The sequence below is a fragment of the Excalfactoria chinensis genome, chromosome 12 (assembly GCF_039878825.1).
Source record: "Excalfactoria chinensis isolate bCotChi1 chromosome 12, bCotChi1.hap2, whole genome shotgun sequence".
NCBI lineage: Eukaryota > Metazoa > Chordata > Aves > Galliformes > Phasianidae > Excalfactoria > Excalfactoria chinensis.
In genome coordinates this window covers 13369425-13384085 of record NC_092836.1, presented here as the reverse complement: position 1 = coordinate 13384085, position 14661 = coordinate 13369425, and the positions used below count along the sequence as shown (strand labels likewise).

General features: G+C 41.1%; 1 protein-coding gene across 2 annotated transcripts in view; it reads right to left on the bottom strand.

The window, feature by feature from the left end:
* The window catches only part of PHF2 (PHD finger protein 2), a 75150-nt gene that overhangs the window by 13047 nt on the left and 47442 nt on the right, over positions 1-14661 (bottom strand). For both annotated transcript variants that reach the window (XM_072347526.1, XM_072347527.1), the window contains exons 4-16: positions 13569-13729; positions 11885-12026; positions 10165-10351; positions 9471-9633; positions 8464-8551; positions 7852-7958; positions 6594-6685; positions 5245-5334; positions 3653-4024; positions 2945-3064; positions 1841-1959; positions 1412-1590; positions 1120-1193 (exon numbers count right to left, since the gene is read on the bottom strand). In XM_072347526.1, coding sequence (XP_072203627.1) covers positions 1120-1193; positions 1412-1590; positions 1841-1959; positions 2945-3064; positions 3653-4024; positions 5245-5334; positions 6594-6685; positions 7852-7958; positions 8464-8551; positions 9471-9633; positions 10165-10351; positions 11885-12026; positions 13569-13729 — 1894 coding nt within the window. The remainder of the gene's footprint in view (positions 1-1119; positions 1194-1411; positions 1591-1840; positions 1960-2944; positions 3065-3652; positions 4025-5244; positions 5335-6593; positions 6686-7851; positions 7959-8463; positions 8552-9470; positions 9634-10164; positions 10352-11884; positions 12027-13568; positions 13730-14661) is intronic.

Here is a 14661-nt window from a genome sequence, read left to right as displayed (position 1 = left end):
TGCACAGTGAGATTTCAGCATCTTTTGCCCTGCTCCCTGTGCACCATTCTCCAAACTTCATCTACAGACTGAGGCAAGGAGACAGGCACTTTTAGATATCCCTGAGCCAAACCAGGATGATAAAGACTTCTGGGCTCTTAGGGCCAAAAAAACTCCAGTCACCTACAGTTTTGTGTTAACAAGACATTTTTCCTTCTGTGACTGATTCAGATATCATAACATGGATTTATGTTAACTACAGCTAGACAAAACATTTCAGCGTGTCATTTAATTTCCAGCATTGAACTACAATGCTAACACAAACAAGAGCAAACGTATGTCTGTGCTGTTAAGCTTCTTATTCTTCTCCGAGAGAGTGATCAGGCACTGGAATGAGCTGCCCAGGGGGCAGTGGAGTCACCAAACCTGGAGGTGTTCATGAAGTGTTTAGATGCTGTACTGAGGGACATGGTTTAGTTGGAAATATTGGTGATAGGTGGACAGTTGGACTGGATGATCTTGGGGGTCTTTTTCAACCTTGGTGATTCCATGATTCTATGATTCTTGATGCTAAGTGTCAACAGGCAGATTGACATTGCATCAAGTTAGGGATGTGCTAAAATATCAGGCTGCGCCAAGGGCATGTGAGCTGTAAGTCCATAAAAGGCAAAGGGAGAATCTATCAGGTGATAGTAAATAAAGCTTTTAATGGATACGTAACAGGACTCGCAGTAATGTGAAACACCACATGACGTGTTCAATTCCATTAGCATTACTCTGAGTTTCCCTTGTCAAAAGGTGCCAATTTATGCTTAGACTTTAGGATGTCTGAGTGCTACTTATTCTGGGCAGACTGGAACTATGGAATGATGTAGAGAATACGGCAACAGTCTGTAAGAAATCTTCACATTGCCACCACTCCCTGCACCGTGCTATCACTTTGCATGGGCAGGAAAAAAATGCTGTTACCCTGTGAATGGAAGTCATTGGTGATTGCACCAAGGCATACTACATACCTGCCATTAAACACTGCCTAGCATGCCTGAGTCAAGGTTCCAGGCAATTTTTGGATAAGATTCCACAAACCCTCAGAGATATATAATGGGTGCTGACTTGTGATAGGAACAGAAGTCACCATACCTTATATGACACCGACTCCACCTTTGGCTTTTTAACCGGAGTGTGCTGCAGCGTGTCTTTTTTGTCTGAAAAAACTGAATTAAAAAAGGGAAAAATGAAGTCATAGTCCTCTTAAAAAAATAAATAGCACTCCTAAGCATGAACTTCAAAAGCAAGTCAAACCCAGTTCTATTTGACTAACACTAAAGATACGGTTTTCTTTACAGTAAATCAGATAACATGAAGAAAAGTTTTGGACAACCAGCGCAAGACTTTGTCACACAGATACAGATAAAAAAGGAAATATCCTTACAGGGCAGTTCTCTCTTCGTAGTGTTTTTCTTCCTTCTGATTGGAAACTCATCAATTTTTAGCTCACCATCATCGGACACATATTCATATTCATCTCGTACGGGTTTTGCTTTATCCTCCTTAAAATTCTGTAGTGACCCAAACACACTAGTATTCAGCTGGGTTTTTACTCCCTTTGACCTGAAAGAGAAAATACAGATATGTTACAAATCAGAAACAATACACAGGAAGAAATCTCAACCTTAAACTAAAGAGGGTTCGAGGTAAATCAAGTTCTGGACTGAAAAACTAAGTGTATTTTCTACACTGACCAGAAAGGCAGAGTTGCACCTACTGGTATTAAAAAAAACCAAAACAACAGCATAAATAATCATGCGATTTTTTAACCTCCTTTCCTAAATAATAAATAACTGTTCAGGTTTTAACTTACCCAAGTAACTTCTTATTAGCGAAAGAGAATGTAAATTTATTGTCCTTATTTCCTGATAAAGGCGTCTTTTCAGATTTGTGTTCCTCCTCCATTTTTAGTAGTGAATCAGGCTTACTGTTCTGAAAGGCAGAAAGACCCCCCAAAAAAACCAATACAATCAGTCAAGTGAGTTCAGGTTCCTAGATAATGGCAGAGAGCTTGTTGATATTTATGCAGAAAAACATATGCCTCATAAATATGCTAAGTAATGGACAATTATAGTATTCCTTAGATATGCTGAGCTCTGTTCAGTTCAGGGACTTGTTCCCATTCAAGAAGCACCTCAGCACCAGTTAAGCAGTGCCCACCACAACCAAACCTGATGCCAGATTTAAATACTGCTGTCTTAAATTGGTACTGACTGAGGGAAAATAGTAAACATTGCTCTTCAGCATCATGCTTGTACAGCTAAGGACAGAATCTAGCCCAGTGCCTGTAAGCTCACAAACAGGACTGCACTTTATTGCCAGGTTCCACCTCCTTCTTTCTCACCTTCAGAAGACCCTGAATTATATACAAAAATTTAATAATTTCATACCAAAGTCATTCAGTCTTTGATTAATTTTTAAGCCTAGTCCTAATACTTTCCTAAGCTGTACTGGCTGGGTAACCTGATCACACTAAGCATGACAGTTGTTAACACAAAAAGAATTCAATTAGCTGTCTCTGTTAAGAAGTCAGGACTCTTAGCAGCTTTCTCCACATGAAAAGACACTTCTCTTTCAAGGAATTTATTTGCACTGGAAAATCTCTCTATTAAAAGTCTTCTCTCTGGCCTTAGCAAGGATGAGAACAGACAATTCAGCATATACTTTAGAACAAGGAGCCCCGCACACCTTTATCAATGCTTGCTTTGTTATTTTCTGCTCAAAAAATGTTCACTGAAAACTGGAAATTGGTGGTCAAATTCCATGCACAGGTAGACCTATGCATATTTCTCCACCCTTCTGTGTGGCAGAATCAGCGATAGATAGATAGATGATAGATAGATAGATAGATAGATAGATAGATAGATAGATAGATAGATAGATAGATAGATAGATAAAAATTGACACAAGACCTTACCTTGTATTTCCATTTGGCTTCTGTTTTGCTTTTGTTTTGCTCTCGAACTTCAAACTTCTCCACCTCATTCTGCTTAGTAGGTGTTTCCTTATTGGGAACACTTAAAACATTCTTTGCGGCCTGGGAAAGAAATTAGCATGTACTCTTAATGACAATCAAGCACTGGCACGTCACACAAACACATTTTTATCTAGAATATGACATGTCATATTTAAGAAAATTCTTTCCTGATTCATCCCTTTATGACATGAAATATCACTGTTCAAAGAGTTCAGAAGATTACCTGCATTTCTCCTTCATATATTAACATACAAGATTACTGTAAAAAGATGTTCATCTCCCTGTCTCTTGCTCCAAGAACATGCTTTGCAACTGCATATAAACTACTATGACATTTGGAAGCATTTATGGAAAACCTCATGGATTCTTCAACAACAACAGAGAGTTCAATGCATTATTCTGTGAGTGCGTCAATGGAATCCTCACTCTTGCTGAACTCACCCATTGGATATCAAAATGAAATTTGTGATCACAAATCATTGTTTTATCTTCATTCACTCATTTGGCACAAAATGGTGATAAGATGGCAAAGAGAAAACACTCATTTACTTCAGCAAAGAAACTTGTGCTTGATTTTTTTTTCTCATGAGAGCTAAGGACTTGATCCCCACTGTAGTAATAACAGGGCAGAGTTAAAATCCAACCCACCTTTCCCTTCTTTGGCGTCTCGATCTTTGTCAAAGCCTCCTTTGTGTGTGCCTCCAGCAAGTCGAGATTCGGGATGGCTGGCGGTGGGCTCTCTTTTGCCTTCTTTCCTTTCTTTTTTCCTTCTCCCTTAACTTTTGGTGTTTTGGGAGGTTTGGGTGGTTTTGGAGGCTTGGGAGGCTTAGGGGGTTTGGATGGCTTAAGTTGTTTGGGGGTTTTCACAGTTTTTGGAGTCTTTTTTTTAGGGAGCTTTTCTACAGGTGGGGATGGTGGTGTCACTTGGACAGGTGATGGTGCCTCCTCCTTCTCCACAGGGCAGTTCTCCTCAGTGTTTGTGTTGGCACTCGTGTCGGCTTTGCTGGCTTTCGAAGCATTCTGTGGCACAAAATAGGAGGGCGTTGAGGCCCACTTGTGCTGTGTTAGATATTCCTTCTCACCCTCCCTTCCTTGGGGAAATAACTACCAGTAATCCCCCCCCCCCCCCTTCAGAACTGGAGTATCTGCATTCACCAGCACCCAGTGTCACAGTGATGCTCTTCTCACCACTGATTTCCCCAGCAGCTGGCCATGCATGACTTTGACCTGGAGAAACTCCATTGCCACTGTGAGGAAGTTAACTCTCTCCAGATTGCATCAGGTAGGACACTTAAATGGAGGGGCAGTACTAACAAATGTGTAACATGAATGGGCTTTTGTTTAAAATGCTAATCAGCTTGAGCACAAACCAATTTAACTCAGATGGGATAAACGTCGCAGAATCGTGTTTCATGCCCTCAGGTAAAATAAGCAGTAAAATAGCTGCCCAATTAAAATTAATACTCTCTGACTAATTATAAAGAAATTATTTTCTGCTTCAGTTGCCATTCTGACAATCAAAAACTGTAGGTACAGCATCAAAGAGGATAAGATAGATTTCAATGCTGAGGTCTTTGGATATAGTTAAGTAGTGGAACACAACGCAGCCTCTTCTCAAACACAACGGAACTAGCTATTGTCCCCTGCACTGTCACACACCCCACCAGGTGGAATATGACATCAGACTTATTGGACAACAGCTCCATGCAAACTCTGTTTATTGCAAGTTTATTTAATAAATAATTTTCACGTTCAATATAATAACTCTGCCTCGAAACCAGACAAACAAACACTGGGACAATGCAGAGTGACTAACTGCCCGTAGCTCAGAGAATGTCACAGGTAAGACCAGTGAATATAAGTGCACACCATATACTGAGCATGATTAGGGAATAGCAACAGCATTCTTTGCGTTCTACTGTATTTTTTGGGGTAGAAAGCAGATAAAGAGAAAGGAAAAAATAAAGAGGGCAGCGTAGCTAGTCCAGCTAGAAGAACACAGAGGAAAAAAGACATAGGGCAGGCATGCACAGCATGAAGCCATGGAGAAAGCAAACAAGAGTCCAAAACATGTGGCCAGTTAGCCACAGACGAGTCCTGAGCAGTAACCCTACTGCTTAAACTTCTTATGAATCCTTTTCATGAGCAGGATGGGGAAAAAAAGATTCAAGTCCTCAGATCTACAGTCTACGTTACTGAAAAACACACAATATAGCTAATAGGATGAAAAGGGCACAAACCTCGCTTAATCTTATTTCTTTGGCAAGGTCCTTGATAAGCTGTGCTGGTTTGAAGTTTTCAGGTAGTTCATCTTCATGCTCTGCTAATGCCTAAATCAGAACAAAGCCAGACTGATGTTTCCGTGCATGTTTTTTTGCAAGAATGTAGTAAAACTCATTAAGTGACACACTTTAATATTTTTTTCCTAAATACTGAAATCAATACTGACTGCAAGCGTAATATGGAAAAACACTCGTATATACTTTATTTCCCCTTCTGGGTGTTATTGCTGCTACTGTCAAAGTCAGCAGTCTTTTCCCCATATTATAGCATGTTCACAACTGTAACATCAGTTTGCTTACCCTCATATGAGATTCTGAGAAAGACTCCTTTTCTACACCTACAAGGAGAGACTGTCTCAGAATGACGACTTCATTGCACTCAACAGGCACACACCTTTCCAGCAGAGCAGTTTGGGAGCTATCTGGCAGTTCCATTCATGTGCTATGTTACAGTATTCTAAGCTCAGCTTTGCCTAGTTGCCAACACAGCCTGACTTCCTTTTGCTCACTGCTTCACATCTGTGAGGCAAGTGGAAAAACAAACAGGGTGAGATGAAGAAGAGAGAGCTTCCACACTGGCCAGCCCTGCTACAGGAAACCAGGAGTAATTCAGAACTGGGACTTAAGCACTCTCTTTTTGCAGTAGAGACAGCAAAGTCCCTGGCTACACTTAAATTTGGGACAGACATGTAAGTGGCCTAAGCTGCATTTGCTACACTGTGTACTCAGCTGCTTACTCCTTCTAAAAGCGTCTGAAAATCCTAAAGCTGCTCGTTCCCCTGCCCATGTGTTATGATTGAGTGGCCTGCCTCCTGCAGTTAATTCCCCAAAACTCTAGGAGCAACACACACAAGAACAATGCTGCTGAAGTGACCGCAGAGGGAAATTTTGGGCTGAAAATCTCTTTAAGCCATCTCTCTAGGCAATACGTATTTCCTGGCTTAATTGATGTGTTGATTTGCAGGAACTGAGCACCTTGTGCACACAAAAATGCAGGTGTTATTCTAGGCCTTGCTCACATACACAGTCTTTACTTAATTGATTTGGCACATGAAAATGCTCAGAGCTACGAAGAACAGAATTGACATTTTTTAGACCCTGGCGTTCTTTTTTTTTACTCGTTGACTCATCACACAGCACCATGGAATTCCTGCTGTCACACTCCTTCCCTGATCTCCTGGTCCCTCCTTTGGGCTTCCAAAGCTAGCTGCTTTGCTATGACAACGTGGTTTGTTTTAGCGTTTGCTCCCTGCTCCAGTGACTGACAAACCCAAGGAACACAATATTAAAACAGGGCCTTCTCCTACCTGTTTTTTAGTCCACGACCTGAAAGCACCATTGAGAATTTTTGCTCCTTGGAGTAAATGAGCAGGAGGTTGTTGTCCAGCTTTGTGCAAACCTAAGTGGGTAAAAAAAAAACACAACACAGTACCATTCAAAGAATGAGAATCAAAGCCTTTCTGCATAAATTCTCTTATTCTAAAAAGTTTCATTCTGAAAGTTAACTTTTTAAAACTTGGCAAATCCCTATTATGACTTGATGGTAAATAAAGAGTATATTTACTGTGCCATAAATCCAACCCTGCCTTCCTACAGTGTGTTCCTGTAAGTTATGTTTACACTGGCAGGCCTTTTGGTTCCTTTCTTGGTCGCACACTCATACTAGCTCCCATGCTCATACATCCTAGGCTGTGGAAATAGAAAGCTAACAAGAGAAGTTCTTTCATTCTCCATGTGGAAACAAAGCCATACCAGGCAAAGCATTTTGCTCCTTCTTCATAAGTACAGACTTGCCTAAGCTTTTCTGCCTTTTTTGTTTACAGGCAGCCACAAAAGTGACTGTCACTCCCTTCTAGACAATACTCAGAGGGACTCCTCTCAGGTCTTATTAATTAGACACATTTTATTTGCTACAAAATACCCAGTGAGTGTCTGTAGACACAATCCATAAGAAATAGAAGCAGAGAGCAAAGCAAAATTGAATTTGTAAAGAACATGCATGGATGTTTGGTTCAGTTCTGGAGGAATATGATTTAGATGATCTTGAATTTCACAGAAAACCTAGCTTTAATTCTCAGTGCTCCTGCTGTCCTGCTGGCTCCATCAATGGTATTTCTCTCAGGCCATGCATATTTCTGACTTGCCCATGTATTTCCACCAGAACCAGCAGAATTATGGTAGAAGTGCTATTCAGCATGCCTTGGGCTGACAGAGCATGCAGCTCTTTATGTTAAGTGAGGGAATGCATCCTCTGCTTACTCTGGCCTAGCTGGTTGGTTACAGTATTATTTGCCTCTGAAGGAACTTAAATCTGTTTTATAAGGAAGGTGAAATCTTTACTTCAGCATAGGTAGGAGACAGGTAAGGCCCTTAGAGCAAGGTGCCAGGCTGATTCAGATGACAGCCAGACCAGACCTGCACATTCATCTGGTATGTGAGACACAGCCATCGGATATGAACAGGATTGACTATGGCCACCTGTGGCATACCAGTAGAAAGTATGAGTAGCTATTTTCAGGTCCCCAGATCTAAGCAATTAAAGCAGGCAAAGAAATGCAGTTTTACCTTTGAATGTTTCTAGTAGATGCTTTCCCATATACCAACATGCAGTCTCATAGTTTGGAAACTGGGTTAGACTGACAATTTTCAACCGTCTTTCTACTTCGTATGCCCTGCAATACAAAGCAAACTGATCTTAAAGGCATAGCGGCTCACAAGGATGTTGGACAGTGACAAGCACTGCTCATATAGGCCCAGAGTTCATTTCCCAGTGCACATGGAAGGATATTTTCTTTGTGCCACTACCAATTCTGATCCATTCTGGCACCAGACCAAAAGCAAAATACAAAAATAACACTGATAAGAAACCGTGTGATTTACATGTAAGATAGTTTTATTTCATTATTTGTCCAGCATCGGTAAAGACTGCTCTCATTGTTTTAGCCTGGGCAAAGAGCCCACATGAGCAGGTGAGTGCTTGTCCAGAAAGCAAATGGCATGCTGCAAAGGAAAAACCCCAACAGTTGAACAGTTCTTTTTTCAAGATCTGGCCACGTCAGTCCAACCACTTCCCATATCCTTCCATGAACTATGCAGTAAGAGAAAAAAGGCTTGGAAAAACCACTTCAGGAGAAAATGGAGATTATAGAAAATTGCAATATTTTTAAGATGGATTACCTCATCTGCATTTCAACACTTAGACTATGTAGAAAATGTCCAGCAAAGGCCAAGCAGTCCACAGGCGTAAGAGTTGCATAAATCCAACCTAGATGAGATAGAAAGGAAACCTAAGAATTTAAACTGGGTACACAGTAAGGAAGAAATAATTCTCCAGACAACTGCCATAATTTACTTAGCACCTTATTTCCCAGATACCAACAGAGCTCTTCAGTCCAAGTCAGCTCTGGGACCCCATGTGCTCAGAACAAAGTTGCATTTGGACCCTTCATTTTGCAATACAAAGGCCCGGTGCAGAAGGTGCTAAGCACCTCTTACTAACCTTCAACTGTGACTAGATCAGACAGACAGAGAAAGGGGATATTGATCAAAGTGCCCTTTCTTGTTACTGTCCAAAGCAGCAGCAGCAGCAGCTAGTATTAGTGTCTGCTTTCACATCACCATAAAAATCTGTGGCACTGTTTGAGCTTACTGTGGTGCCTCCCCAGTCCTTGGTCAGAGCTGAGGCTTCCAGGCAGCGCAGGTAACAACTTATCAAGCAGCCTATAAAAATCCAGGTCACTCAGGTCTTCAGCCTCACGTGACACCATAAACATACACTCACACCACACAGCCTCCTTTAGTTCTTTGGTGTCAAAGGGAATCTTGTGGGAGTCACAGTAAGCAAGCAATTCAACATGAGCTCTCCCTTAGACACTGCGACAAAAACCATCAGTGTCATACTTGGATATACAGAGAGGACTTGCAAAGTGCTTGAGCCCAGCTAGATCAAGAGTGGGACACTTGCATGCAACAGCTGTGTTTTTTAAATAAAAATACAAATAATTTGCTGCTTGAATATTGAAAGAGTAAAACTTCTGATTTTCATTTCTTTTCCAAACGCATGAAATTAGGCTTCATACTTTGTCAGAGAAAGGGGGTCAAATCACATTCCTGCAGCACTCTGGCCATGCTGCTTCAGCAGCTGTAAAACAAAGAGGAAACCCCACCTGCAACCACCCGCTCACCTGAAGGAATGAAGAGTGTCTGTCCTTGTTTAACCGTGCATTTGTAACATTTATCTACCTGGTCTGCAAAAAACATTTCACTGTGGTTTGCTGCTGATTGCCAGCGTTCATAGAGAGAAATATTTGCAGAGGCTGGTTTGATGAGATAAAATATTTTTTCTCCCTGAATGAGAAAATACACCATTAGCAACAAGCAGCCAAATCAAGCAATGCTTCACTGATACAAGTACAAGCAGACACAAATATGGCATCATCTGTTTTAACACTACTGAAGTGAAACTTACAAGTCAGTTTTGTACCAAGGGCTGGAACAATTGTATCACTAGCTGACCACACTTGCTCAGATTTGTGGGACAGATGGCACAAAGAGTTTGTAGTGTCAGATTCCATTACCCTGCAAAGCAGGATGGGGCTTCATCCGTATCTTAGAAGAAGCCCATGCAGAAGGCACCGAGCAAATATTTGGTGAGAAATTTACAGACTATTTAGTGAGAAAACACAAACAATTTCCACATGTCAAATCGCTCTCTCTGTAGACTCTGGCACTACTGAGTGCACTCACTAACAGCGCTGAAGGCTCTGCATATTTCTTATGGATACAACTGGACCATGGGTAAAAAGTATTTGACCAAGAGAACTTGAGGTTGGCTTTCACATATAAAGTGTAGTGTGATTCTAAGAGATGGACCCTCACCTTCAGCACATGGTACCATGCAGAAGCTCCTCCTGAATCTATGTGGAAGTCCGTGTAGCTGTCCTTCACACAGATCAGGCAGTACTTTGTCACTTTTGGCTTGGCCAGAAGAGCATCATCAGGCCAATAGTTTTCCACCCAGGACAACTTCTTCACTATATCTGGAGGCTCTACAAAACTGGACATCCTTTACAGGAAGAATTAAAATGATCACACACCAATTACATCTAAGACTGCAACCATTCTGGTAACATTAACAACATTAACATTAATACTTAAGACTTGCAAACTCAATAAATCTTGATCAGATGTTGAAAATCACAGTTACGTTTTTAGTTCGACTGGTTAAATTACATGAAAAGCTCTGAAGAAGGAAAAAATCTATTTTGGGTTGATAAGGTGTTTAAAATACAATATACGAGATGTGTAAAATGAATGCAATTTATACTAATGTCTACAAATAATTACATTAAGCATACGGATTTATTTCCATAAATACATTGCATAAATTATTTCATTATTAACCAAAGCTAAAATGATGTAGTGGCATAACAAGCAAGTATTAAAGTCATTTGCCCCCAAATGGGCTAAATTTAATACTTAAATAGTCCAAAATCTGGCCTAATATCTACAGGGGGTGGAGACTCCCTGCTGGACACTCAAATATATAAATTCCATGAAAGTATCTGCACTTCAAACTGAAATTAAATGCTCCCATGCGTCATTTATGCTCACTGTCAAATACGGATGACAATAGCTCCATTTAGAATGGCAAGGAAAGATGGAGCAGTGCATTCAATTAAAATGTCACTGTCTATGCTAAGAAATAAAATATTTGCTTGTTAATGTCTAAATTAGCAGCATATGAGTGACAGCCCCAGCAGCCCTGCGGAACAAAGACCTCCCGTTATACTCTGATAATGGCAGAAAGCTAAAAAAACTCTACTGAAAATACCAGTAATCTTTGAAGCCTATAATTACTACAGATGCTCTCTCTGCTGAAATGGGTGTGCACTGTTAAAACACTAACTACAGGGCTGGAGGTAATGGCTTAAAATAAATTAGCTGGTAATTATTCATCAGCCACCTTCTTTAAGGCCACCTTAAGTCTCACGTCTCCCTGCCAAAATGGATGCTCCCCAAAGCAACGACTCTTCATATTTTCATTGGTGCTCATCATTTTATCTGTAGAGTCTGTATAGAAATAAATATTTTCCTCCACGAATTCTAGATATCTAGGGTTGCAAGGATTGCAGAAGCAATTTGCACAGTTGTACGAACTTCAGTACGCTGTAGACGCATCCGAGTATTTATGGATTAAAATCACAGCTCAGCTATATAAAGCACAAAGCAATAACTTGAACTCTTAGGCATTTGCATCAGCTAATTATCTGATATGTAAAGCATGTCATTTAAAACAGGAGAACAGTAGATTTCCTATCACTGAGGATTGATGACGTTCACACAGGCAGTGCCATGACACCCATTTCACTGCGCCACTAAAGCAACCCAGCCTCATCTTCAGGCTCATCTGCTCTGGTATGTGACATGGATCACATGGAAAAGTCATGATACATAAGTCTAACGACCTTGAGGAGCACAACTTACTCCACCCCTGATCATTCTCTCCATAATTCTACAGCACTTCCATTTCTGCACTTTGCCTGAAGTGGCTACAGATGGACAAAGTGGTGGGAAGCCACCAGCACAGGAAGGTTACCTGGTGTCTGAGAACTCCAGGTTGGTCACGTTGAGCACTCTCTTCCTGTTGGTACTGTAGTAGTAATCCACAAACTCCTTGAGCTTCATCTTGCAATCCTTCTGTTTGGTGACATCCGTGACATCAACGCTTCTCTCCGGTCCTAAAAGTTAATGTAATGATAAAGAGAGACTGAATGGTGGTCCCACTGTGTGTGTTTGGGGGTGAGTTCACATTTCTAGAATTCTATAAACAACCCATTTTTTCTATGTTCCAACCTTTTTTGCCTCTGTAATTGCTTTGCTTTTAAAACGAATCACGTTAGGAGATTTATTTATTTTCCCCTAAAATGCCAGTAGAGTAATAACGTACTTGGCAATCTCATTGGTGGTGTTTTGTCCTCTGCTACTTAATTTAGATTGTTTCTAGAAGACATTCTAGGTCCAATGTAACAAACTACAGAACAGTGCCTGTGAAACCCCATGCAGGCCAACCAATCCCATGGAGGTCATACCTCCACATAAGGAGTGTATTTGTTTTGTTCACTTTAAATTCTGGTGCCAGCTTCAGATTAAGTAGCCTTTGTTCTTCCCTTCAGCTCTTCACTAACGGTGCTTTTGGGAGGGTGGATGATTTCAGCTAGAGGCTGAGAGAGCACCAGCAGATGCATGAGGAGCATGGAGGTCAAGCAAGATCTGCTACATATAACAGATGGGCAAAGAAAATATATTTCTTGTAGAAGCAATGGGACAGATATAAGAATAAAAGCAGGAGTCTTGAATTCTCACTGCATACAGTCATTGCAAAAGGAGCAGGGGGAGTCAAGGGATGACTTGCAGAAAGATGCAGCACAACACCCTGCCCAAGTTAGGGACAGAAGGAGGCCAGCATGAATGCAAATGACCAGCAGCAATGAAAAAAAGCTCTAAGTGAAATGGCAAAAGTGCTGAAATGTACTGCCTCTGCAGAGTGGGTGTCTCAGTCTAGTAATTCCTTCAGTACAAAGTGAGATGGCAGCAATCAATTAAGGGCTGGCTCAAGGAAGCAATTTCTTGATACTACAATGACATAACCCTTAACATAGTGCTATGGAGTGCAGTGCAGTCTGGCTCAGTCTTACTCTAAAGTACATTCGTGTTTCTTGTCCCAGCTTGTGAATTAATTGCTAATTACAAGTTACCATTATATAATGAATCTTAAAATCTGCATGGCTCAAGGTGTGATGTCAGTATTTCACAATAGCATAACCTCCTTCCTAATTTGGTCATAAAACACACGTACACTCCCCTGCTCCCAAACTTCCCCTTCATTGCTCTCCATGAAACCAGACGGGCAAATATCCCTGGCTCTAAGCTAGAAAGTAGCAGCAGCCAACCTGCCAGCATTCAAAATATGTTGTCAATTTAACCTGTAGCTGGCTGCCACCCTGCCTATAGCAATACTCCCAAGTTGCTTTCATTTTACTGAGGGAATCAACCCGATCCAAACACAAGGGATGGTCCCAAGGTCCCTCCCCCATCCCAAGTACTCCTTGGCTTCATATCACAACATGGCACTAACTCAAGGAGCTTCCTGGGCAGGGCTGCCTATCTCCAGAGCCAGTGCAGAGCAGTTCCAGGAAGGGTGCTTTTTTCCCAATACCAGGATCAATTTTAAGGAAGCAGCTGAGCTCTAACGACACATCTTCACTGCCCCACATACTCACCGACGTAGTTTTCAACATCGCTGACGTAGAATGTAGGTGCAGGCACAGACAATCCCAGGCCATCCTTCTTGGGAACCAGGATGGGCTCGGTGAAGCCATTTTCTTCCAAATACTCTGTTGTTAGCTGGCTGCCTGGCACTTTCACTACTATATCTTCAGCACTAGAAAAGCAAACATAGATTCAGAGACAAGGAGCTTCCATGAAGAGCCTGGCATCTTCTGCATTGTGCTTCTGAAAGGAAAAACTGTGTGTGTGGGTAGGCAAAAAGAAGCTGACATCATCACTAAGCATCTGCTTACTCCCAACTTCCATGATACTCATTTTGTTCAGTTGGACGTCTCTGTTGTTTTGGAACATCCAGAATATGCTTGGACCTCTATTATTTTATTCAAATGCTAAAAAATGTATCTTTAAAAGAGAAACCTCCTTTACAAATGCTACTATTTTCCTGTCGCTATGGGTTGCTCTATTGAAGAGTAAGCAGTACATGAATGTATGTCTTCTCTTAACATTAGATTTCCCAAATAAATAAGGGCTACATTTATTCAAAATCTACCAAAAGCATTCCCTAAATAGAAACTTGAAGGTGTGTGAATAGACCAGAACATATAATGCCACCAGTTGAGGCAAAACAACTTGTTGGTCATGAAGCATACAAGTTCATATTTGTGTTCAGCAAAGCCAATAGTCAGTAGTCTTCCAGGTGGCATTAGACGACCTGGTGCTCTAAGCTGTCACTGAGACCTGCACTGAGCAGATGATAAACAATACTTTAGCAGCATCCAGTACTCTTCTTGAATAGATTTATATGACTATAAGTAATGGAAAGCAATGGAATCCACAGCCTGGATCTCTTTGTACCTAGGTGTCATATTCCTATGAACCATGTCAACGATGGTAGCTATCTGCAGAACCTCAGTTACATGCAAAGTAGATTTGTAAGACAAAAGCCATAAAGCAATGTGTTACAAAGTGCATATGGCACAGAAAAATCGTCTGCCATCGGCTCCCTCAACTCTAATGCACCAACTACTGGAAACTTCTGAAATAGCATCTCATGGTGAGAGACCATTTTCCTAACTACAGGGATCT